A 24,634-nucleotide genomic window follows, 5' to 3' on the forward strand; every position below is an offset into this window, starting at 1 on the left:
GAAAATTCATAATTTCAATAGACCCGGTGGTCTCGAACCCTCTTGTTCAATTCCAATTGACAACAAAGAAAAAATTGTCATAGTGACAAGAAATTTCGAAAATGGGAAGTAAAAAAAATCACCCTAGCAACGATCATACTCGAACTATTTATTAAATAGGAGGCGGTCCAATTCAACAATTACAACGATCAAAATGATTTCGAGTGTTTTGTACTGGAAGAACTGAAGAAGAAAACTTTAAACTTGAGAAAGACAATTCTCTAGTTAAACTTTTTTTGGCCAAAAAATAAGAAAATATAACAAAAATGATCATAAAATGGAGAGGGGTGGAGATGGAAAGTTTAGACCTTAGACAGAAAATCATCTCGCAACTAATTGAACCTACATGTGAAATTTCATTTTTCAATCGCTTTTCGTTTGACCTGCAGAGGTGAGCAAAGGTCAAAAACCACTTTTTTTGCACTGCGACCCCTCGAAATATTCATTTGTTTTCAACCAAACTCTAATAACATCAATCCGCCGCCAAAAAAGCCATGTATGCTAATTTTGAACCAAATCGGACCCATAGCAATTGCTCGAGAGACGAAAATAAGAATTGTAACTTAAACAGATATATAAATATGTATATAAACTACAGACATTCGAAAAACCATCATAATCGTGTTCAGGAGGTCTCAAAACATGGGAAAAATGTGTGCCCCCCATTTTTCTTCTAGTCATGCCTTTCCTTGAAAAATTCGACTAAAAATGTTTGTATTGGGAATTTTTGTGACTGAGATTATAAATTTATTTTTGAACAATGTCAAATACGTTATCGTGGAACATTATAAGTAATTGTTACTTTAAAAATGAAGCTGAGGGACGCGAAAAATAAACGACTTGTATATCAGTTAAAAGAGAAAATGATATGCGAAAAAAATAGTGGAAAGAATGATTGTGTACCAAAGTTATCCTTGTTTAGAAGCTTACGATATCTTCGACATCTTAAACATCAATGCTACTTATGTTTAACCTACTATTAACAGACCAGTCTAGTTCACAAGCTCAAAATATGGCAAATGTTGTGTAGAGAAAATCAATTTTTTTTAAGGCTTGATAACAAGGAACCATGAGAGAAAGCCGGACTCAAATGGAATACCGATCAATATGAAATGCTGTTTAAAAACACAATTACCGTTAAATTTTTGGAAGAATCGATTTGCATATATAAGGGGCCCGGTATGAGAAAAATGTGAGGAGTAAAATCTATCGATGAATGACCTCGTTACGTTTTTGGTGCGCACCCTATGATGCGCAACTTTCTAATTTGTCAGTGTCAACATATTTATATTGCTGTCATTGTGAAGTTTTATTATCATTGTGTTCCGCTAAAGTGAACTGAAAGTATTTTCAAATAACTATGGCAGAAAGAGGTGTAGATGATATTGCCGGAACATCTAACAAACACGTGGTTGCAAGGTACGTTATAATTCATTTATTATATGTATGAGCATAGTGCAATTTGTATTTATTAAATATTCTAATAATTATCGATGTAGTTCATATAAATATATATTTGAAAACAACACATAAAATTAGATAATCAACCCAATATGAATTATCGAGATTATTGTAAAAAGTTTAATGTAAAATATTTCGTCGATTAGTTATAATAAATGTATATGAAATGAATAAATTGAATAAATATATATTTATATATGTATATTATTTTTATTAATTAACGAATTTACCCTTTTATACAGTATCAATCTTTTTTAAGTTAAATAAACTCTTTTTGCGTCTGGTTAGACTATCGAACTTAAGGAGTAAACTCCAGTCGTGCGTCGGAGCTGACACACACAATTTTTTTTTCTTTGTGTTATTATATTCGCATATAAAATTTATTTAAATTTATTTTGTTTTCCTGCAATTAGATTATCAGATATGCAAATGTTTCACCTTTCTTGACATCACAAGTTGCGTAAAGAAATAAAAAGTATAATATATATCATTATAAAACTATAAATAGGTATTGTTTTCAAATCTGAATAATACTTGACACTTTACCTCTCGAATGAATATTCAAATATACGCGTTTACATTATATTACAGTACAATTTATAACATAAAAAAATTATTGAACGTTTTTAAAACTGCATAGATATACTAGGAGTAATTGTCAATAACCGTAATTATCTGATAGATAAATTTAATACATCTTCAATGGATATTTTGCAATTATAAAAAAGGGACACGAGAAACAACTTTTTTTTGTGTATCGTTAGTTTCTCATTATTATTTATTCAGGAGGTGTTTGAGATGCGATTGCGAAATTATTTATTATATACTGTTTTTTTAGTATAATCAAATTCATCTCTATTCACTTCTTTTTTCTATCTTGACATCATCTACCTCGTTTACTAGCTTCCATGGTCTTTTACCATATGTCTCATTTATGGTAAATATTTCTTTAACTGTATGTCGCGAATAATTCTATTTTTCTTTTGGAGATTTTGAAACTCTTTTTTCTCATATTCCAATGTCTCCTTTTTTTCTTCCTTACGGTCTATACTTCAGTTTTTATTATTACTTAATATCACAAAGTATCGAGACACTTAATATTTACTTCTACTTCAAATTACTAATCTAGTTTCAGTTTGCTTGATAATGCTTCATGATCCTTTGATTCTTAGGATTGAGTTTAGAGTTGCAATAAATTTTCTTATTTGTAATTATTATCTTTATTACCTTTTTCATAATCGATTGTCATTTAGAAACTGCCCTGAGTTACTTAAAGCTACTAAACTGCCTTCTAATGACTGCATTAATTCTGTACATTCATTCTAAGAGTATTTTCTTTGTTAATCAATCCGATTTCTTCTCTAATTTTGGAGCAACTTATTACAAATTATAGTATTCACTATATACGAGTGCCGTTTTTTTTTCAACCTCCGATAGGCTATAAATAAAAGATAAGTTCATATAAAACAATAATTTTATTACTAAAAGATTGGTACACTACTACAGACCTTGAAACTTCTGGAATTTCCGTAGATAAAGAAGAAATGGTAAATCTGCAGTTTCCTCAACCATTCTGTCAATTCGTTGAACCAGGTCTTCTGAAACGACAGATTTACGTCCTTGGCCCCTTTCACCATGCACATCATTACGGCCATCTTCAAACTTTCGCAACCATCACTCATGAAGTTTTCCCCATACACACGACTAATTCTCCAATGGATTTCTGCAGCATTATGGCCTTCAGCAATTCACACTGCGGGAGCATCAATAATGGCGAGCGTGTTTACGTGGCGGTAGCACAACGCCGACTGACGCCTGAATGTCAACTTTCATCTGATGACGTACGGTTATGGTTTCCTCTAAATTAAATTATGGACGCCGCCGTTAAAAATATTTCTTTATAACTTACTCATTTTGGTCTTCCCTTATTGTTCATTTGGCACTTCCTTCGGGGTTCTGTTGCTTGCTTTCGCGGTCTCCATTAGACATTTAGTTGTCGACAGTAATTTTTGATGATAATTAACCGCCATTATATGCTGTTATTGTCATTAAACGACATATGACTTCTTCTTTAACGATTTTGTCAATTTATCAAACCCTTTACTACGATATTTTTGTATAAAAATCCCCACAATAAGTGGAGGGTAGCGAATTTATAAATTCCCTAGAGGTAAGATGGTTAATAGGAAGTACCTAGTTATGGAGAAATGAATTTGGTATATCCTCTTTTGTCGAGACATATGGTGACACATGACACATAATTTTTGGTTTCATTGAGTCAACAAGGCGAATAAAAGTGAACTGTGGGGCGTAGTTTAATGAAATATGCGAAGCGAGACTGAATACCCTTCATTTTCGCCGAACTGATAATTTATTTTAATAATATTTGAATTCGTACTATCCGTAGCCTTAAGGATTTCCGGTAAGTGCCGTTGGGTTTAACTCGATATACTAAATATTGTAATTATTTTTCCTGCTTGACGAAGATTTAATCAAACTGATCGTTATTTTTTGAACTACATTATGTCGAAAAAAGGATCGTGAGATTTTTAAGATGATATATTATTACAATAAAAAGAAAAATTATATAAATCCATTCTGTTATCGTTATTATTGGAAACTCTAAAATAAATGCATCGCCTCAATGCTTCGGGACACCAGTTTTATAAATATATTCAACACATTTCGAAATCATCATTTTTATAACGACGTCCCGTATAATAAACCGCATACCTTTTAAAAAGTTTATTAAATATTTTTATCGTTACATTAACATAATGCATTCAGCAAACAAAATCAGATAATGTTGACATAAAGATTCTCATAAAAAAAACTCCTCAAACGAAGATATAAATATCAGTTTGCGAACCGCCTTCCATCTTCATATTAACATTTATTGTTGTTTGTTGTAAACGATGAAATTGTAACCGACATTCCGAGTGTTGTTTACGATCGTTCGGTCTGATATTGATGAAGACAATCCCTTAAATTTGACATCTATGTAACACAGCCTTTCAATAAATAAATACATCACAGATGATAATAAAGTATTTTTAACAAGCTAGACAGGCCACCGTTTGTGAATGGCCTTTATGTGGGAGCCTTCATAAACTATGTTATTTTGTTGAAAATGCCGATACGAGGAACAAACGATAAGATGTGACAAAACAAAAATATATTACCATGTATTTGATAGGGTTTATAACAAAAAAATTTGTAATAAATTAACATTTTCCGGTTTAGTATTAATATTAATGTAGTTTAGCAACATACTGAAGGATCAACTTAAAATTAGTAGTATTCAGATACCATTAAATGCATTCATCAAAATTTTTTCCTTACAATGTTAATTTGAGTGAAAAAAATCAAGAAATATTGTCCGGCTAACCCTCGACTAGGTAAACCTGACTGGAAACCTCGAGAGAAATAAATGTTTTAATGTTGTGTAAGTGAAAAAACAAAGTACAAAGTTAGTGTATAGTTGAGAAATTGTCTGCCTATAGTAAAGATATTTAATACATAAAATAATATATAAAAGAAACATATCTAAAATAACAAAGTGAGTAATTTAGTGTTGAAATCACATTTAATTTTAGTTATCCTGATTCGGAATTTATGTTTTATTGCGCTAATGAAACTAAGCATCCTTCTTATCTGCATGACATTTCATTTCGCTAACATAGGACAGATATCACAATACTTGAAAAATAGATTGGGGAATCATCAATTCATTTACGAGGTCGCTGAAGACGAATTTTAAATTCTGTTTTTCTAGAAGATTAAATGGAAATTGAACGAAAAATTCTTAAAAATGTATTTTATAATTTTTGATATTAAGCTTAAGTAATTATGATTTATTTTTTTTTTAAAGTAATTCAACTGATTATAGAACTTAATAGCAGCGCAGTCGGTCTTGGGGCTCAATTATGAAATCTTAGTTTTCTTATTGGAAATTAAAATCTGAAACTTCCTCACATACTAAATTTTGATACTAAATTTTTACGATTGGAAATACTCAGAATTCGATGTGGTACATATCTAAACATTCACTACTCATTTAATAATTATTTTATTATCATTTTTATAAATTTTATACTTGATTATCATTTTACTCGTTTTTCTTAATTGTTTTGGAAAACAAAAAATTTCAAATTTGTATTCATCGCCATCAGAAAGTTGTTTTAGAGACTAGTATCTACTCCGTGATTATTTCCATCTATTTCCGGTTGGGGTTGTTTCACACTTCGAGATAATGTGGATAGAGGTTTCTAGAGTCTTCAGGTGTTTATTAAGGCGACAGTGCCCTGATAGAGTATTTGTCTTCCTCAGCCCTCGTAGGTTGTCCCAATAATTGGATTTTCTCCTATCCAACTTCTTTTCCAATGATTCTTGTATTGTTCTGTAGCTGATACCACTAAAGGGTTCGGGTCCTATGAAAGGCTTGTCAGCTATTTCATTTCCGTTCGCTCCGGTGTGTCCCGGAATCCATTTATTTTTCTTGTCTAGTTCGTTTAAGGCAATCCCAGTTTGAATTTTATTATATTGGAACTTAGAGCTCTAATGGCTGCTTGACCATCGAACTGAATGATGATCTCCTGTTTGCGATAGTTCCTCTCTATATTGAACCGAACACATTTAACAATTGCACAAATTTTTGCTTGAAAAATACTTGGTGTATTGCCCAGACTTTTAAAGTGTTTGGTTCTAGGCCCGTACACTTCTATTCCAGTTCCATCTGCTGTTTTTGATCCATCCGTATACCATTTCTGTACGTTTCTTGTATGGTATGTTGATCCCACTTGCTTTTAGAGTTTATTATTGGGGTGAAGTTTTTCTTAAAGCTAAACTTTTTCGATGCAAAGTCCTGAGGCATGTCCCAGAGTTGGTCATTATTTAAAAACGGGTTTTTTGGGACATTCTAAGTGATGTTTTCACTGCCACGCTTTCCAGAACTATATGGAGAGGTGGGAGATTTAGAATACCTTCTAGTGCAGCTGTTGAGCAAGTTTTCATGGCACCAGTTGCACATAAGCAAACCAGTCTTTGTACCTTTGACAGATTGTTCCTTGTGGTATTCAGACTACTTCCAGTACCCCAAACAACTGTACATCTTTGGGTTACAACCCCGATTCCTCCCAGCGAAGTATCTGCACACCATCAGGGCTTTCGTGGTTTTGGTGATTATCTCTTTTTCATATTCAAGTGTAACATTTGAAAAAAACCAAACAAAAAACGAAGAATTTTGTTTGTAGATCGTAGAAAAGTCGTTTGCGTTTACCTTCCCCCGTATCGTAGTTTTCTTTACGTGCAAAAAGGAAAATGAATGTGGAAAATACTAGGAAATCACGAGCCTTTCTGAATTTATCAAAATCATACATTAAACTTCTTTATTTCAAATAAAGCGATATATTTTCTTCTTATCTATCTGGCCTGTGGAAGAACTATTCATTTCTAAAGTGCTTTTACTTCCGAAGTAGCAGAAAATCATTATATATTATATAATATATATATATATATATATATATATATATATATATATATATATATATATATATATATATATATATATATATATATATATATATATATACACCTTTTGTGGCAGCGACTTGATTTATAGAAGTTATAATCTCGATAAAAGTAAATTATAATAGTGAATTTCTGTGCATGTGGACTAACATATATTATGACAAAATGTATCATTACGAAAATAGATTCACGACTACTGGTTGTAGCTGACAGTAATACAGAGATGCCTGACGGCTACAAAGATTATTATACCTTAAACACAAAGTTGGAATATCTTAATTACATTTAAAAGGCAGATTCAATACTTGCTAATATGTGATATTTCTCTTCAGGAAAACTCTTTCTTCCTGTCGAGTTAAATGAACAAGAATTAATTTTTCAAATAGTAGCAATTATTTTGATATGAATATGTTCGATGTATTTAAGAAAATAGCCAATTAGTTTATTTGTTCCATTTCTTTAATGTGTGTAAAAAGGAACTTTCTCAACAGTTCAGAAATTCTTAGTAAAATATAAAATAAGAATGTTGATGAAACGTGTTGATTTTCAAATGGTAGATGATCTATTGCTTCACATATATGTCAACAAAAAAAACACAAAAATTATTTTTCAGCGTAATCTTTTGGTTTCAAAGACTTTTCCCAGCGATGTTCAATCAGCCAGATACCTTTTTTATAATAAGAATCGTCAAGTTCCTCAAAATAGCCATTATCTTGACTACCCAGTCATTTTTTCAAGTCGGGGAACAAAATTTTGGCCATTGCAATAACTGATATGTGAGCTGGTGCGTTGTCTTGATGAAACAACACTTTCTTCTTTGTCAAACGCGGTTGTTTTCACTCGATTTCTTCGCTCAAACGTTGCAATAAGTTCGCCGTTAATAGATTTTCATTTTTCAAAAGAATTATCTTACGCACATCCCAAGAAATCGACGCCATAACCTCGCCTGGAGATGGAACGGTCTTTGCCTTCTTTGGAGCCGGTTCTTCCTTTTCAGTCCATTGTTTTGATTGATCTTTGTTTCGGGTTCGAGTGATAAACTCACGATTCATCCATGTTTATAAAACGCCGCAGAAATTTGTCAAACACTCGTTTTTGTTCCATTCTGAGCAAACACAGCTTTCTAATGTCCAAATTTCCAGTTAATATGCGATGTACCACACTTTTTGACATGCCTTATCCATACGGCTGGTCTTCGATGACCAACTTTTTCCATGTTTACAAATTCACTGAAAACGTTCACTATTGATGGCTACGAAACAAATACTAAACAACGTGGCATCTTCAGACTTGAAACATACGCTGTATAGACTGTGAACTTCTTAAACCATCCACGTATGTTGTTAATATCTGATGACTTAACACACCTGTTGCATATTATCATGATCAGGTGTGTTATAAACAAAAAAAAGTGAGTTTAACTTCGAGTATCTCGAAGGCTAATGACAAACTTGCTACAAAGAAATTAAATATTTACATAGGAAGTGTTTAAAGTTGAGAATCTTTTCTCACGAAGTAAATTATCATCAACTTCTATATCTTTTTATGTTTACTAAAAGATATATCAAAATGACAATTTTTTAAAATTGCAATGGTAAAAATCGATACGAATATTAAGAATTTACTATACTCGACAACGCACTGATCCAAAAAATATCTGTGCATAATTTGGATCCATCTTGTGAACTAATTAGAATGTTATATAACTCTAGATACTTTCACTATTTAGTTTATTATTCTTATTACTAGGAAATGTCTAAAACGATACAATAAATTTTACCAAATAACTTTCTTTTATCAAAAAAAGTCAAAGTAACCTCAATACCTCGAAGTTTGTATTTCCTGTATAAGAGGAGTTGACAAATACGTGCGGTTTAAATATTTTTCGGACAACTCTTGTACATTCTAATGTTATCCGCTTTCCTGCATTTTTTAACGATTACATTCTTGCTTTGCAAATACTTTCCAGGCTGAAAGACACACATATAGGAAACCCACCACCACTCTTTTATAATAACTTCTGTTCTCTTTCCGCGGAGCGCATCCATTTAAAAAAATACATTTCAACTGACACAAGATATACTTGATGGTTACTAATTCCCACCGTTTTAAAACACACAATGCACCACACGTTTCGTTTCAATTTTCATTGTTTCGTATAGAAAAACATTTGTTTAAATAAAAGAATGGAATAATATAATGATAGTAGTTGTATGGAAACCATGATCAAGATCTGATTGTTCGGAAAGTAATCCTGATCCCGTTCACGGATATTGAATAAGGTAAACAAGCATTTGGTTTTTATTTCAATTCTACTTCGATCATCAACTCTCTAAATGGTGATTTCGCCTTTCTATCTCAGTATATTAGTGGGTAAATAAGATCAGATTCCCGGTTGCTATCACTATAATCACTTTAACAATTAATATCTGCGATAAATATGTAAAAATGAGCCTCCATTAATCCTGGATCGGAAAGATCTAACAAGTATGCACAGATGATGACGTTTCACTAAAATTTACAAACATTTCATTCGGTTTTTACACTGATTGACTTAATGATGGGTTTAAAGGGAGCTTGCCCAACGATTATTCAATGCATCATACAAAAAATTCGCGTAAATAAGTTAGTTACTTTGTATGTTTTTAAAACTGAAAAATCCTGAACAATTCGTGTTAGTGGTGATGGTGAAAATCAACGTCAGCGATGATTACATCGACAAAAACATGAATAACAAGTTAGAATGGACGTAATTAACAAAAATACCAAAGGAATTACTAATCATATATCGACGGGCACAGAAAATTCATTTATCACTGTAGAACGCTACGTTCATAGTGCAAGAATCATCCTCCTGGATGGCTAATTCCTTAAATTGCACTTTCAGCTTCTGAAACTTTCTTTTCCATACTTGCATGAAAAGCTACCTCTTCCTGTTTACTTTCTTTTATTTTCTTTTGCTTTTGTAATTTGTTTTTTATCAAACCACACGTTTTAATTTATTTCTTATTTAATCCCGAGCCAGATTATGATGTGTATGGCTGTTTGATGGGAGTTCTTCATGACTTCATATCTTTGATTTGCTTGGACTTCATATATTTTATCTCTAACTGGTTTTATCTTTAGTATTTATCTATATGTTTTATTTCTTTTTTTTTTATTTTCTATTATCCCGAGGAATCTCCAATATTTTCAAATATCAGATTCCGATGTTTACATTGAAAGAAAATTGTTGTTTCACAAATATTATCATATTAATAACAATAAAGAGTGCCAAAAAACCCTTTTTATACGAATAATTTCTATAATTTTTCAACGACAATAAAGTAAATCGAGTTTAATATGACATACGTCCATTTGAAACTACACAATAATCGTTCGTGAGGTATTGAGTCATGGCTTTTGCAATGTACACGGTACGGCTGTCTTATTAAAAATAATATAAAAGCGTAATTACCCGAGAAGGATATTGGCCGACCGCTTCGACCAATCGAATGTAGATATGTCGCAAAAAAAGTTCGTAGTAATGCACTTGTTGAATGTTGCATGACTTCTGGGTGGCTCTGTATAATTTACGACCTTTATGACGGTTTCCTCCATGATTGCGCTTGTATTGCATCCGATGAACAGAAAACCGTGATCTCGTTATTCTTACAAATGTACAGGGGCATCGTTATCTCGGATTCGAAACCGATTTTGCGTTTCTTTATTGTAAAATATGAGAGAAATGAAAGAAAAAAATAGTTTCTACATTAGTAATTTCGGTTTTCCCAATTTAAACATGTTAAAACTAAAAGTACATAGTCTCTAATTCTATGAAGATTCACCTTTTGTTATTGAGATATTATTGCCGTGCCTACTTGGTACGTTAGACAAAGGACAATTGTCGGAGCCCGTCGCATAATGTGACTTTTTTTATAATCTATCAATTAAAAAACTAAAATAATTTATAATGTAATGTAATCTCTGTGTATATATAAATTTTATTACAAGACAATCCTAAAGGCGCGTCCACACTGAAGCAACATTTTCTAAGATACAACAAAAAGTTGTTGCAACATAAAATGTTTATATTTGTTGGAATATGTTGTGTTGCATAAAATTGGTGTTGCGATTCAACATTAGTTATAGTATGTTGCATAAATCCGTTTTCAGCGGTAAAGATCGAAGGATAATATGAAACAAAGTGAAACATTGTACTTTTTAAATTGAATTGACAATTATAGACAACATCCATGTTTTTGGAATACTGAAAATGTTAAATATAAATGCAGAGAATCAAAAAATGATGCATGGAATGTAGTTTGTTCAGCTGTAGGGTGCTTATCTCAGGAATAGGCAAAAAGAAAAATCCGTAACTCAGTTTTATAATGAGCGAAAAAAATATCGCAGCCTTTTTACAGTTTGCATCTGCTTTTCTAATCATTGGTGCAATTTTTTGCAGCAAGAGTTCTAATAAAACGCGAGTGTGTAGACAGAATATTGTACTCAACTGAATTTGAGATTTGTCACTAGTGAGGACAGTTTGTTTTATGTCAATGTTTAATGAATTTAAACATTTAGGAACTTGTTGTAATGTAAAATTGCTACAAGTTGCCACATGTTGCTCCAGTGTGGAGGAACTTGGTGGTATTGAACTCCTATCAAATTCTGCATTTAGTCCAGACTTTACACCGTCAGATGGTAGAATTTAAATACAAACATGTTAAAAATGTAACGTTGACTGGAAAAAATAGAATACGATGGATTGTACTTCCAATATTAAGGCTTTTGATGTATGATTATTAAATAACCGCCATTATTTATGAGACCCTCTATATATTTTCAGTATAGCAGTTCAAATAAAATGAAAAATACGAAAAGAAGAAGAGAAAAATATAAGGATCAAATCAAAACCGAACTTTACGGAAAATGGTCGGTGAATTTCACGAGTTACACGAAATCAGCTCTAATTTATAAAGAATTCATCAACAATCAAGTTAATTTTCCAGTATCGTTATTTATTTAACAAAACCATTAGCATTTTCTTAGTATCTTCTCATTTTCAAAAAAAAGCTCCATAAATAATGTCCGAAGGTCTGCAAGAATATACCATAGTTGCAACACTTATCCGGGGACAAGTTTAAAAATTCAACGTTCTACATAGAATATCTTCAAAGGATCTGCCACCCCTTATTTATTTTTCGCCCCCGTACCGCGCGGCGCAGCCGGTGACGTCACATACACCCTTCTTACTCCATCAAATATTAATTTCTATTAATATTTGATTATATTTGTTCCCATGCATTATAGAAACGTCCACTAACAATGTTTTTATTATGTATACCACGTACGTGTATCTGCTTACTAATTCATCGTTTCCATGTAATTTGAATGTTTCTCGTTTTCAGGGCATTAATTACATATGCAGGCCTGGTGTAACGTACTTTTCAGATATTTATAAGGATCTTCTTAAACTATTGTTTGGTTAATTGTTTGAACATATTTTTTCGGGGCGCTTTCTACGAGGGCTGACTCCCTAGCTCCGTTCCTGATCCAATTATAATAACAAAAAGGCCCATCTGAGCGACTGTGTGCATCTACACGATTAGCATGGTCTTTCATGCTGTAAGTAGGAAGTTTTTCTACGTTGATCAACCTTGATATTTCCATTTCTCGCTATGCATGAAATGACAGTTCATATCTAAAAGAGTTTGGTGAAAAAAACAAATCCTGATTAACGTTACAGAAAGAAAAGTATTATAAAGATGAAAATATTGACGCATTCAACTATGAAAAAGAACCAATCAATAAATAACCAATCATTGATTGATTGCACATCTGTATTTTTAGAAATACGACAAAAAAACCAAAATCTACTATGCAGCAAATAGTAAAACCAACAACTGGACCTCAATTTTCACCATCAAAATTGCAGCTTCAGTGATTCTGTAGATAAATTCAAGTCACATAAACCAATCAGATATCTAGTATACATATCGTAGAGCTGTAAACTACCCTACAGGGTATTTCCTGGTGAGGTCAAATAAAGAAGATAGGGGTGTGATTTAATTGACTCCAGATCAGCATTGTGTGCTATAAAAGAGATTCATCTCGTAAAAATGAAATGTTCTATTTTATGTCACATCAAAACTACAAGTTAATTCAATAAAAGATAAAATATACGTATCCTGGCAGGAACGCTTAACAATCTTCAAGTTCATCCTACCTTATCCTCACCTCCAAACTATATTTTTAATTGCACAACTCCGAAATTTTATTCAGCAAGTATATTTAGAATGAAGACTAGTCCATATTGCCAAGTTGGGTATCTTACAATCATCAGTCTGTCCCTGTGATGATTATTCTTATGGTGATCTTAATCACGTTTTCTTTGGATGCAGCAATTACAGTCACTTGTTAAACAGAACTGCTCATTACCTTTAAACTCAGCTTTTAAGCAAAAATAACCGTCATACTTTAGATCTATTGGTGAATTTAATCAAGGATGTTAAAATTGGTAATCATTAAAAACTTCTGTGTCCGATGGACTTGCTTCCAAGCCACATTTCTTTCACAAATACAAACACAGACACACTCACACACACAGTGATAGAAGACTAAAAGAAATTGGCCAACAGTTTTTCTCAAAATAAACAAAGAGAACAAAAACAGGTCGTTGTAGAAATCGCAATCACAATACTCCATAAATTTAATGCATTAGCTTCATGAATTTATATTGTATGGAAATTATTATAGATAGAAAAAGGAAATATCGGAATGACCCGTTCTAAATAAGGAAAGAACAAGCAATGGGTGTTGAAATCAGGGAACGCGGTACTACCTAAACGAGTACATCCAATCAGTATCTTAGTGATTGGATGTAAGGAAATAATCAACAAAGCACTAGACTTTCATGTTTTTTGACATGGGAATTGCGAAGAAAAGTTTCGTAAGAAGGGAAAAACTGAAAGAATCACTACAAGTAAAAAGTATCTGATGAGATTAGGTCTAGCAGAACTTGACGAGAAGCTTCTATGGGAATGAAATTCACCAAGTCATCATCAAGTTCTAGTACGCCTCGTCGTGGTAGGCATAGGTGGGGGAAAAGTTATAGAAGCATGTAGCTTTCTTGAGTATAACACAGACACTGGAGTTTATAAAATCCTGGAACTGATTAATGAGGTGTAGATATTGGAATCAGTTTTAATAGGGTTACAATAGGGTTTAAATTGCAGCGCAATGAATTAGGCATTAGGTTTACTGGGTTTAATAATAATGTATTGGGTCCGGAAGCATTGTGGAAGTTCCGGAATTATGAAATTGAACAATTTTTCTAACAGCGATAAAACTTACTACCGAAAACATTAATTTTAGTACAAATATTGATTGTATTTGTTATGCTGAATTTTTTTCCACATTTACAAGCTATTTGTACTACTTAATTAGTTTGTTTATTTGTATTTTTTTTATTCCTAACTTTGTATTAGGTATCAAGAGAAAACCTACCGGATTATTTTCCGAAAAAACATTTCTTGAATTTGATTCGTGCTTAACATTAGTTGGGAACTGTTTACAGCCATTAAAATCTTCTCTTACCTGTAACAATAAAAAAATATAATTTGTATGTATGTTTTTCATTAATATTCAAAACAACAGTTGCAAAAGTTACCAAAAATGCTACCGAAATCAAAATGTTTTAAAAGCGTAAGCATAAAGCTTTTAGGAAAGGAAGTTGCACTGCTATCCACTTAGAAACGCGGAACACGACCTTTACTTACCTATTCCACGTTCAGTTAAGGGCTCAATATTTCACAATGCAAAAAAATGCCCAATCACTTGCCAATTGAAATCAAATCGATATCATATTTTCCCGCATTTCGCTATAATTTGAGGTCATATTTACTGGAAAGAACGATTTCTATTCTAATAATAATATTTAATTTTGAGAATGCTGCATACTGGTTTAATTTTGCTATTGCCTATTACTGTATATTGAAATTTTATTTTATTTGTATTTTTTTTTAGTTATTTTTATGTTTGTTTTTTAGTTTTTACAAGCTTTTATTTACAAATTGTAACAATTTTTTGACAAAAAAGCATTTCGCCCCCTCAATTTGACTCAAAACTCTGGTACCTATTTCGAATCAGAAAAATTTTCTTTCCAGCGAAGTTTCTTATGCATCGAAAATAGTGACTAAGGCTTATCAAGCATAGTTGAAATTCCACATTTCTCATTATAATGAGACAAGCAGAAATTCATCTTTCAAAAACAGAATAAATTAAATTATATTTATAACTCAACATCCGAGTAAGTTATTCTTAATGGTTAATTGAATTTAATAAAGATTTTGCAGTTACAGATGCCTAAAATAAATCATAAAAAAATGTTGCATAACCACCAAATAATAAATCATACGTGAATTAAAACGTTCACAAATCACACGACTTGGTCGCGTTTCACCCACACGATTTTCACACCTTTTTGTAATAACTTCGACTCGCTATTCACGTGTCTAAACACATTTCGACGTTTCGGCGCTCTATTTTTCACCTTAACAATTTAATTAAGAGCAGACGAAACAAAATTTATATGACAAACAGATTATTTGTATGAGACGACATGTCAGTTTCGTTTGAGCAAACAACTGTTTTCCAAATTCCTATCTTTGATTTCGTTTGAGGAGTAGAAGCAGCAAACTCAAAATCAGCTATTGTCTATTTTAAAATGTCGACCGTGAAGTAATCAAATGCTTTTGTCGTAAGTTTCTACGTGATTTGTTTGATTTTGAATTTTGAATTGTTACTTAGAACGAACGTACCTACTATAATTATGATTTTTTTTCGAGTATACAGTGTAGGTAAGCGATGAATGCAGCAAGATTTTGACTAAAGCTCTTTTAAAAGCTTAAAAAGTACTACTTATGTTTGTCAAACTTAAACGTGTTTCAAATTTATTTTAGAAATTGCTTGAAAGCATAAACGTAGGGTACCGCGAATACAAGCGCTGATTCAGCTCCAACAACATCGTTTATGCCAATTGCGAGCCATCTAAATGATCTATAAACCACATAGGTGATCTGTAACATCGAATCAAGCAACGTCTTTCGCATCCCGTGGACTATTAGATGACTCCTTCCTTCAAAAACCAAGTAATAATATAGCCGTAGCTTCGCGTCTGGTTAATATACCATTAAAACTCTTTGGCTAGTCAAAACAGTAAGTTTTATTGTATCAGTGAGACCAGTGTTTATATTTGTCAGTTGCATAGATTTTCTTAAACATATCTGACACGAAGACAGAATATTATTTCTCGAACGGCAAATTTTTAGGGAGTATCTTCTTCAAGTGTTTACCAAAATAAAACATTGACCCCGTATAATATAATCAACTGTATCTGTATCAATCGATGATTGTTTCAATATCTACTATACTATTCTGAATCACAATTTTCGACTGGGCACGAATATTAGATGTATTTATTTTTTCGATTTCTACTGGTTTTTAAACGGTTGAGCGAGATAAAATTCTGGATTTGGCATTATTACCATTTTTTGTTAAAGGGAAGACTGAAGATGATAAAGGTTTGGTTCATGCTCAAATTACTCTTCTACTAAATGTAACACACACGCTATATAGGTTTTTAGAAAGTAATTTTTAAATAGTATAATAAAACTGAACAATAAAACAAAATAGATGAATAGACATACGGATTTTTTTAAATGTAATTAATGCGGATAACTTGGAAAAACAAGCTTACCGATTAATGTACACATGTAACAAATTAAATTAAACAATAGCAAGCTTTATGATTTTTCTTTAACAACGATCCAACTGTAACCGCAACTGCATCCAAATTCCAAAAATAACTTTTATTTCTTTAATAAATAGAACATTTGAATATCGTTAATCAGACCGTATAAATATTTACGTGTAATACATTATATGAAACATAATAAAATTTATTATGTTTTCCTTTGATTATTTTAAAGAATTTTTATTGTAACATCAAAATTTTCTCTTCAGATATTTATTAAATAAATCACGTACGTTTAATAATACCTGAACTAACTGCTGGTTTCTCTAAACATTAATAAATTTATTAACTTTAAAACAAGGTTTGACATTCTATTTTAGTTGGTTTAATAGACTTTTACACGTCGTATTTAAACACTCAAACTGTACAGATATATTTTTTTTATTATTTTACAAATTGTTTCTCACTTAAGAGAATGTATGTTTACAAAAATTAGCCAATGTCTTCACAATTTCTTAATATCGTGTCTTTTACTGAAGATGAAGACTTCTCTTTACCCCTTCTTTGATTTTACAAAAATTTAGCGCTTGTATATGCTCCACCGCACCGTTTAGAACATTGCTCCATATATGTCTTGAGACACTCTGGTGATAGATCTGGAATTAGCAACTATTCGCAAATCTTAATTCGTACGTTTTGTATCCTTGAGATATCCTTGAAGAAATAATGTCGAAAGTTGAAATATATTCTAGAGATAAAAAATGAAACTGGTTTAAAGAAAACCGAAAAGGTCCACAACTGTGGTCTAAGTTGCCGGGATGTTGCCATTGATTGTGGTGTATGTATGTAGGGATTTGGGGTCTCGTATACACTGCGACCCAAAGTATCTATTGTGTCCCACTTTCTTGCAGCGGTACTGGAGAAGAACCCAGTGTTTACAGCTGATCCATCAATCCCACTCCTTTTAACAAGTCTAGAATGTGGGATGACTTTATTAATTGCCAGAGATTTTCGTCTTCCATTTCATGCGCTCCCAAGAAAGTCGATAGAGATGCAACAAAACCTACACGCCGCATTATCTGCTAGAACCAGGGTCTTCAGGTGTTTGTTGAGGCGACAGTGCCCCGATAGAACTTCTGTTAGTATTCGTAGATTACGTTGATACATTCTGCAGATCTTTTCTGATTATAGTTTCCAAGAAGAATCTTTGCCTGTCTCAGCCTTTGAAGGTGGTTCCAATAATCCTATCTACCTTCTTCTCCAGTCCTTTTTCCATTGTTCTGTAGATAATACCTGTAGCTTTCCCTTCGCTTCGATGTGTCTTGAAATCCATTGAATTCAATGAAATATTTTTCTTTTAAAGTGTAGATATAAACGTTGACCATTAAGATCTCGGGACTGATATTTTATAAATCTCTTCGAGTTATATAGGAAGTGGATAACAAATAAATTTCTTTGAAAGTACTTTCAGAAGTGAAAATTATCATTTTGAACAGACCAGTACGTAGTCTAGAATAAAAAATTGTAGAATATGTTTGAGACTCTTTATAAATGATATCTTAATCTTAAAATGAACCACTACTTAACCTGCAACCCCTGTAACTATGGAATGATATACTTTAGATCAAGAAAGTAAAAGCTCTTGTAGATTCTGTGTATTATTTTTTATTAATAATTATTATACCGTTGATAAGATGCGAAGTAACTGAAATTTGAATTATAATCATAAAATTCACGATAAAATTAGTTAAAAATTACGAATTGGTCATAGTCATGGCGATTATACACCTGAAAACGTGGTTGAATCATTTCGTTTGTTCGGTTTGTTGCGATAATAACCATTGGATTTTAGTAAACGTCTAAATAATTTCGGATTGAAAATTTCAAAAACATAAATAAGCAAAGGAATTGATTCTTTAACGCCTCTGGACACGTTGAGAACGCCTTTGAAGTAATTTTCATCATCGTGTTTACTGATACCACTCGATTCATCTAAAATAATCGATTATTTTCAAAGAGTTTGCGATATTATTCGCATTTCTAATATCAATGCGATATTCTTTTGATAGTATGTGAAGTATCTGTATATTTTTTGAAAATCGTTGAAAATTTACGTCCAGAAAAACCAAAATTAAATGAACATACGTTGAACATTTATTACATATTTTACTTTCTGGTTGCACGTGAATCAAGTAACTTCGTGAAATATTTATCACGATTGCAAAAGACTGGAAATAGTACAAAATGAAATAGATTTATAAATGTTTTATTGTAATTGAATGCACGTGTGTTCTATTTAAACTTTTAATAAAATTATTACCAGCATTAAAGCTTCAGTCTTTGTAATATAATAAGTTAATTATAATGGGAAGTTTAGTAATTGTAATTTAAATAATATAGAGCATTTGTAATTGAAGTTCTAAGTGCACGTAGATAGAAAATGGAGCGGATTTAGCGGAATGGAATGGAAATGTAGACGGGTGTGGCAATGTACGTTGTACTTTACGACAAGATGTGAATATTTGATCAAATCGAACTAATGGAAATATCAAACCTTCTAAGAGAATAAGAAACATATTTAACACTTTTATTCATTCATAATTACGTTTAACAAAACATGGAATAAAAGTTAGTTTTGTTCATTAAAAAAAATGTATACCACCCAAATGAAAATGGATCGGTTGCTTTACGTGTCAAGAAATTTCACGAAAGGACTGTTGAATTGATATAAAATTTCCTAAATGTTATTTTGTATTAAGAAAAAACGAATGAAAATATTTATTCATACTATGATTCTGATAGTCCAGTCATTTAAGATAGTTCACCTAGGAAAATCGAGATACCCAGCTATAAAGTCGTTTAAATTTATTCATTTGACATCCTAAAACTCCTCTCAAAACTCACATATAATTCGATGTGAGCAACTTTAAAAATCGAGGGTCAAAAGTAAAAAAAATCGATTTTTTGCACATTTTTTGCAAATAACTCGTTTCCTATGGGTTCTACGCTATTTGGATTTATTATCAATATTATAGAGCATTAAATTCTCTACAACTTTTGTTCCAAAAATTTTTTCAAACGGTGAATCGTTTCTGAGCTAGAGGGCAGAATCTCATTTGAAATCAACAGGTAGTCCCGATCAAAATATCTTATAAAGTTTATAAATTATTGCTAAACATACAAATATAAATAATTTTCATTATTTATCAACAATTACATTATATTTAAATATTTTTTTCAGTAATCAACTTATCTATGAATTCAAAAATACTTGTAATTCATATCTGTCATTGAATAATCACAAAGAGACATACTTTAATTACATTTTAATTTCTTGCCTATCATTTCCTATACTATAAATAAGATTTGAATTACAATTTCATTAAAATTTTTCTATTTACGATTTTGAAACTACACGGGCAGGTAAGTGCTATTAAATGAATTTATACTTGATTTGAAATAAATAATTAAGCAAAAAATATTTAAATATAATGTAATTTAGATAAAAAATGGAAAGAAATATTTCAAACGGGATTCTAACCGCGCCTTCTATCTCAGAAACTATTCACCGCAAGTAAAAGTTTTTGAAACAAAAGTTTTAGAGGATTTAATATTGATAATAAATAAAAACATCATCAAACCCAGTTATTTGCAAAAAACGTACAAAATATCGATTTTTTTGACCGATTTTTAAAATTGCTCACATCGAATTATATGTGAGTTTTGAGAGGAGTTTTAGGATGTCAAATGAACTAGTTTTAACGACTTTATAGCTGGGTATCTCGATTCATCCGAAATTCTTGCCTAAACTTACCTAAAATGACTGAACTATGAAATTGTTGGCGTTAATGAATTCAGACCGTGAAGATGAACATCTCTAGAAATAATGAACTAACTTATTTTATCACAAAACAATTATAGAATATGTATAGACAAAATTCAAGATAAATTTATAATATCAAAAATTCAGTACCTCCACAAACTTTCACTGGTAAGTGAAATATAATGATAATTTGGGGGCTAAATTGATCGGCATGTGATTTAATTTTTATCTTTTTCTTCTTTAGGACTGATCAAAAATGATACAAGTATTTAAAAGGAAACTGAGTGCTAGAAACAGGGCCGGATTAAGATTTATGAGGCCCGGGGCTAAAATAATGACGGGGCCCACTTAAGGAATTCGGAAACTCGGAAAAATTCACAAAATAATATAAATACGTTAGATTTGTGGTATCAACACATCAAAAAATACAGAATTATTTCCAAATAATGGGCCCCTCTTGGACTTGGAGCCCGGGGCTATAGCCCCCCCCAAGCCCCTAGCCTAATCCGGCCCTGGCTAAAAAATACAAAAACTAATTAATATGTTTTACAATCAACGAAGAAACGGTATTTATTTCTGCAGCAGTTCTATGTGGAAACTAAATACAATGGATTTGAGATTGTATTTGGGGATCCAACGTTGTTATATTTCAAAATAATTTACCAGGAATCACTTTGTTTGTAGCAGCAATCAAATTCGCTCCAAATCAAGTTTGAATTTGATCAGCTCGATTTTAGTATTTACTGGAGGTAATTTAAAGATCAAAAGTCTCAGAACATCTATAAATCGATCATATAAAGCCATATGCATTCTTTTCATAGAAAATCTGTATTATGGATTCTAGTTCAAAGTAAGCCAATGAACACTTTTAGTTCGAGTAGAAAAATGGATTCTTTTATTATTTTCTCGTGTGATAGATGGAATTATTCACAAGGATTCAAACCTACCATCTTTCTGTATTCTGACTAATTCCTAATAATAACAAATAAAGACCGAATTAGGTCAAAACGTTAGATAAATTTTGATTCATATTTAAGTAGGATTCATATTTTTTTACCATCCTTGTATACGACTGAAAAATTTGATCTCTGTTGGTTGTATTGTAAATTTTGAAGCAGACAAAACTTTTTTTCTAAAATTAATACCAAAAAAATTCAGTCCATTCACTATTGACGTAATTCGACGTTCGTAACGTGTGCTTTATTCCGAAGTCATGTCGTTCATTACATATTTACGTTGTCGTTTATAATTACAGTTTATTACGGTAATTACCGGTCGGTACAGCTATTGGGTGTCAAAGTCACGTGATATGTGAGTTGAAATAAACGTTCAGACGATGTTCCCCACCTCGCCGTACGTATCCCTACCCTTCTTAAGGTGCGTACCGCACCTACTGCGATTAAGTACCCGCCTAAGATTATGTAAATTATCGCAAGTTGAGATAATTGTTTGGTATAATAATGACAGCCTTACATTAATTTATGGCGGTGGTAAAATGTTCGAGTTTATCGAATTCATTCGATATAAATGTCGATGTGAATGACATATTACTAATTCGATCGCTCTATGTGTGTGTGTAAATATGAATTATTTATAAAATGAACGTACGGTTTTTTTTTTAGTTAAACAGTAAACCAACAAATACTTCTTATTTTTTCTCATTAGATTATCAAGATACTAAATAAATTATACAATTAATACAAGCAACATGTAAACACGAGAAGTAAATAGATCAGTACAGTTGACTACTCGATATATAAAAAATGCGACAGAACTATCTTTGGAAATTACAAAAAAATCTTCCCCAAGTAGATGTACCACAAGTATGTGTGGTTTTAAAAGCAGAATCTGCAATTCTACATTTGGTTTAACGTAATAATACTAATTATCAACAGAAATACCAATGTGGTGCTTATGCAGACGATATTAACTAGACAAGAAATAAAAATACAAGTGTCTTAGTAAGTGTAGAAGAAGAAATGTATGGTAATAGAAAGGAACTCGCAAATACCATCAAGCAATAAAACTGGACAATATAAAAGAATAGTTAAACCAATTTGAATGTTTGTGGAAACTAATAACAAGTAAAAAACAGAAAACCAAGAGGTATAAAAAAGACTTGTAAAGGGAATCAACGCAGCAAAAACCATAGAAGTAGAGTTAAATTAAGATAAGCAAAAACTGCAGTTTATAAAACAGGTATTCGTCCATCACTCCTCATACTAACCTGAGCTATGAATATTATCGGAAGAAGTTGCAAATAAAGTGGAATATAGGAAAGGATAACATTTTTGGAGAGATTTCATCTGATGAAAGAGGAACTATTAATTGAACACGTATTGGACTGACATAGAGTTAGACGGAGTACGTCTTCCAAATGAACAATTACAGAATACAGAAAAAAGTTGTTAAGAGCAAGATTATAATGGAAAACAAAGGAGGAAAACTAAAGAAGAAATGGATAGAATAGATTGAGGAAGATATAAAAAAATTGGTATGGAAAGATGAGAGAAGAATCACAAGACAAGATAAAATGGAGGAGTTTGATAAAGAAAATTGAGCTAAAAATCTAAAAAAGGTGCTCGGTTTGCACTGTATTTATAAATTTTAATTAGGTGGTGGCTCTTAAACGAAACTTTACCAATCTTTCGCTAAATTTCGTCAAATCGGTATAACGGCCAGAAAACAGTCGCTCGCATTTCATAATTTGCTTTTTCTGCGCGAATTTCATGTTTTTCGATGTTTGCCAGCAATTATATCTCTTTTAACGTTTTTTGGTGCAATTTTCGATTCCTGCGAGGAAATTACCAATGTAATTTCACAAAAATTTTCACTATTACGCAAAATTTGATATATATTTCGAGTTACGTCGAATGAAAAACTTAATATAACATAGTTAGTACATAATATTCACAAAATTACATTTAGAAGCGAACTGAAATTTTTGTAGAAGTTTCTGATATAAAAACTTCAATTTCTTCATCTATTTCTTCATTAGACCATAATCAAAACGAAATATATTGATAAACTAATTTTGACTACAATTTTTTTGGGATTTATTTGTTTTCTGCGTCATATGTAGTTTTGGAGGATATGGTATCCAAAATTAATCATAAATGTAGACTGTTCATATTATAACAACACCAAGTTATCATCTTCAGGGGCTGATTACAACTTGTCTTTTTTTTGATTGAAATCTTGAAAATACTACAGAATCGTTCGCTTCCTATTATTAGTTCAAATTCTCCTCAAGAAATTCATAGCTCGAAATGCTGAAAACTGTTTCTATTTTTTCAGGGTGTTAAATATCTAATTGCTTCGATTATTTTATTAATTAACCCGAAGGTCATCAAATTCATTTGTTATATGACTCATATTTCGGTCATCTTTTATGCTGACATTAGTTATCTCAATCAATTCCTCCTAGAAAAAATCTACGTATGTAACCAGTCCTAGTTTTAGAAGTTTTGAATATGGAAATCAATTAAAATCATCATTCTCTTAATAATGCTATCAATTTAGAAATTTTTATTATATTATTGTTGATGATGTTTCAATTGCTTCTCGAACATCAATTTAAAAAAATAATAAAGTCTGTCATTCTATTAATATCCTGTTCAAATTTGTGCGCCAATTGAAGATTTCATTTAAATTTGTATTATTTGACAAAAAACGTTCTATACACGACAGAAAAATCATTTCGTATAGATAACCATAGGACAGAATTAAAAAAAAAAGTAACTCGAGCGCATTTTACCAGACAGAAATAAAAACTAAATTGGCACATTTGTTATATGCAAAAATTTCAATTCCAGACTGAATATTGATCAGAACTGGTACTTTTTTTCATTATTTCATTTATAAAACTTCACTCTACTAATCTGATAGCAAACGATAAATAAAAAATTATTCGTTCTATCATTCTTCGTTCGACAACAAATCAGTTAATCTTTTGATATTGACAGTCGATGGAAATGCCCTTTTTTTAACTGTATGCCTGACTGGCTAAATATTAATACAGATATATTTTTTTCTCTTGTTTAGAT

The 24,634-nt window shown here is 31.5% G+C and overlaps 1 protein-coding gene across 3 annotated transcripts in view; it reads right to left on the bottom strand.

The window, feature by feature from the left end:
* The window catches only part of LOC130445244 (protein bric-a-brac 1-like), a 375,153-nt gene that overhangs the window by 38,442 nt on the left and 312,077 nt on the right, over positions 1–24,634 (bottom strand). Inside the window, exon 3 of one of the 3 annotated variants that reach the window (XM_056780798.1) lies at positions 14,518–14,607. The exons of the other annotated variants lie outside the window; for them this stretch is intronic. Coding sequence (XP_056636776.1) covers positions 14,518–14,607 — 90 coding nt within the window. The remainder of the gene's footprint in view (positions 1–14,517; positions 14,608–24,634) is intronic. 3 annotated transcript variants of the gene reach the window in all.

This window comes from Diorhabda sublineata, chromosome 6, assembly GCF_026230105.1.
Source record: "Diorhabda sublineata isolate icDioSubl1.1 chromosome 6, icDioSubl1.1, whole genome shotgun sequence".
NCBI lineage: Eukaryota > Metazoa > Arthropoda > Insecta > Coleoptera > Chrysomelidae > Diorhabda > Diorhabda sublineata.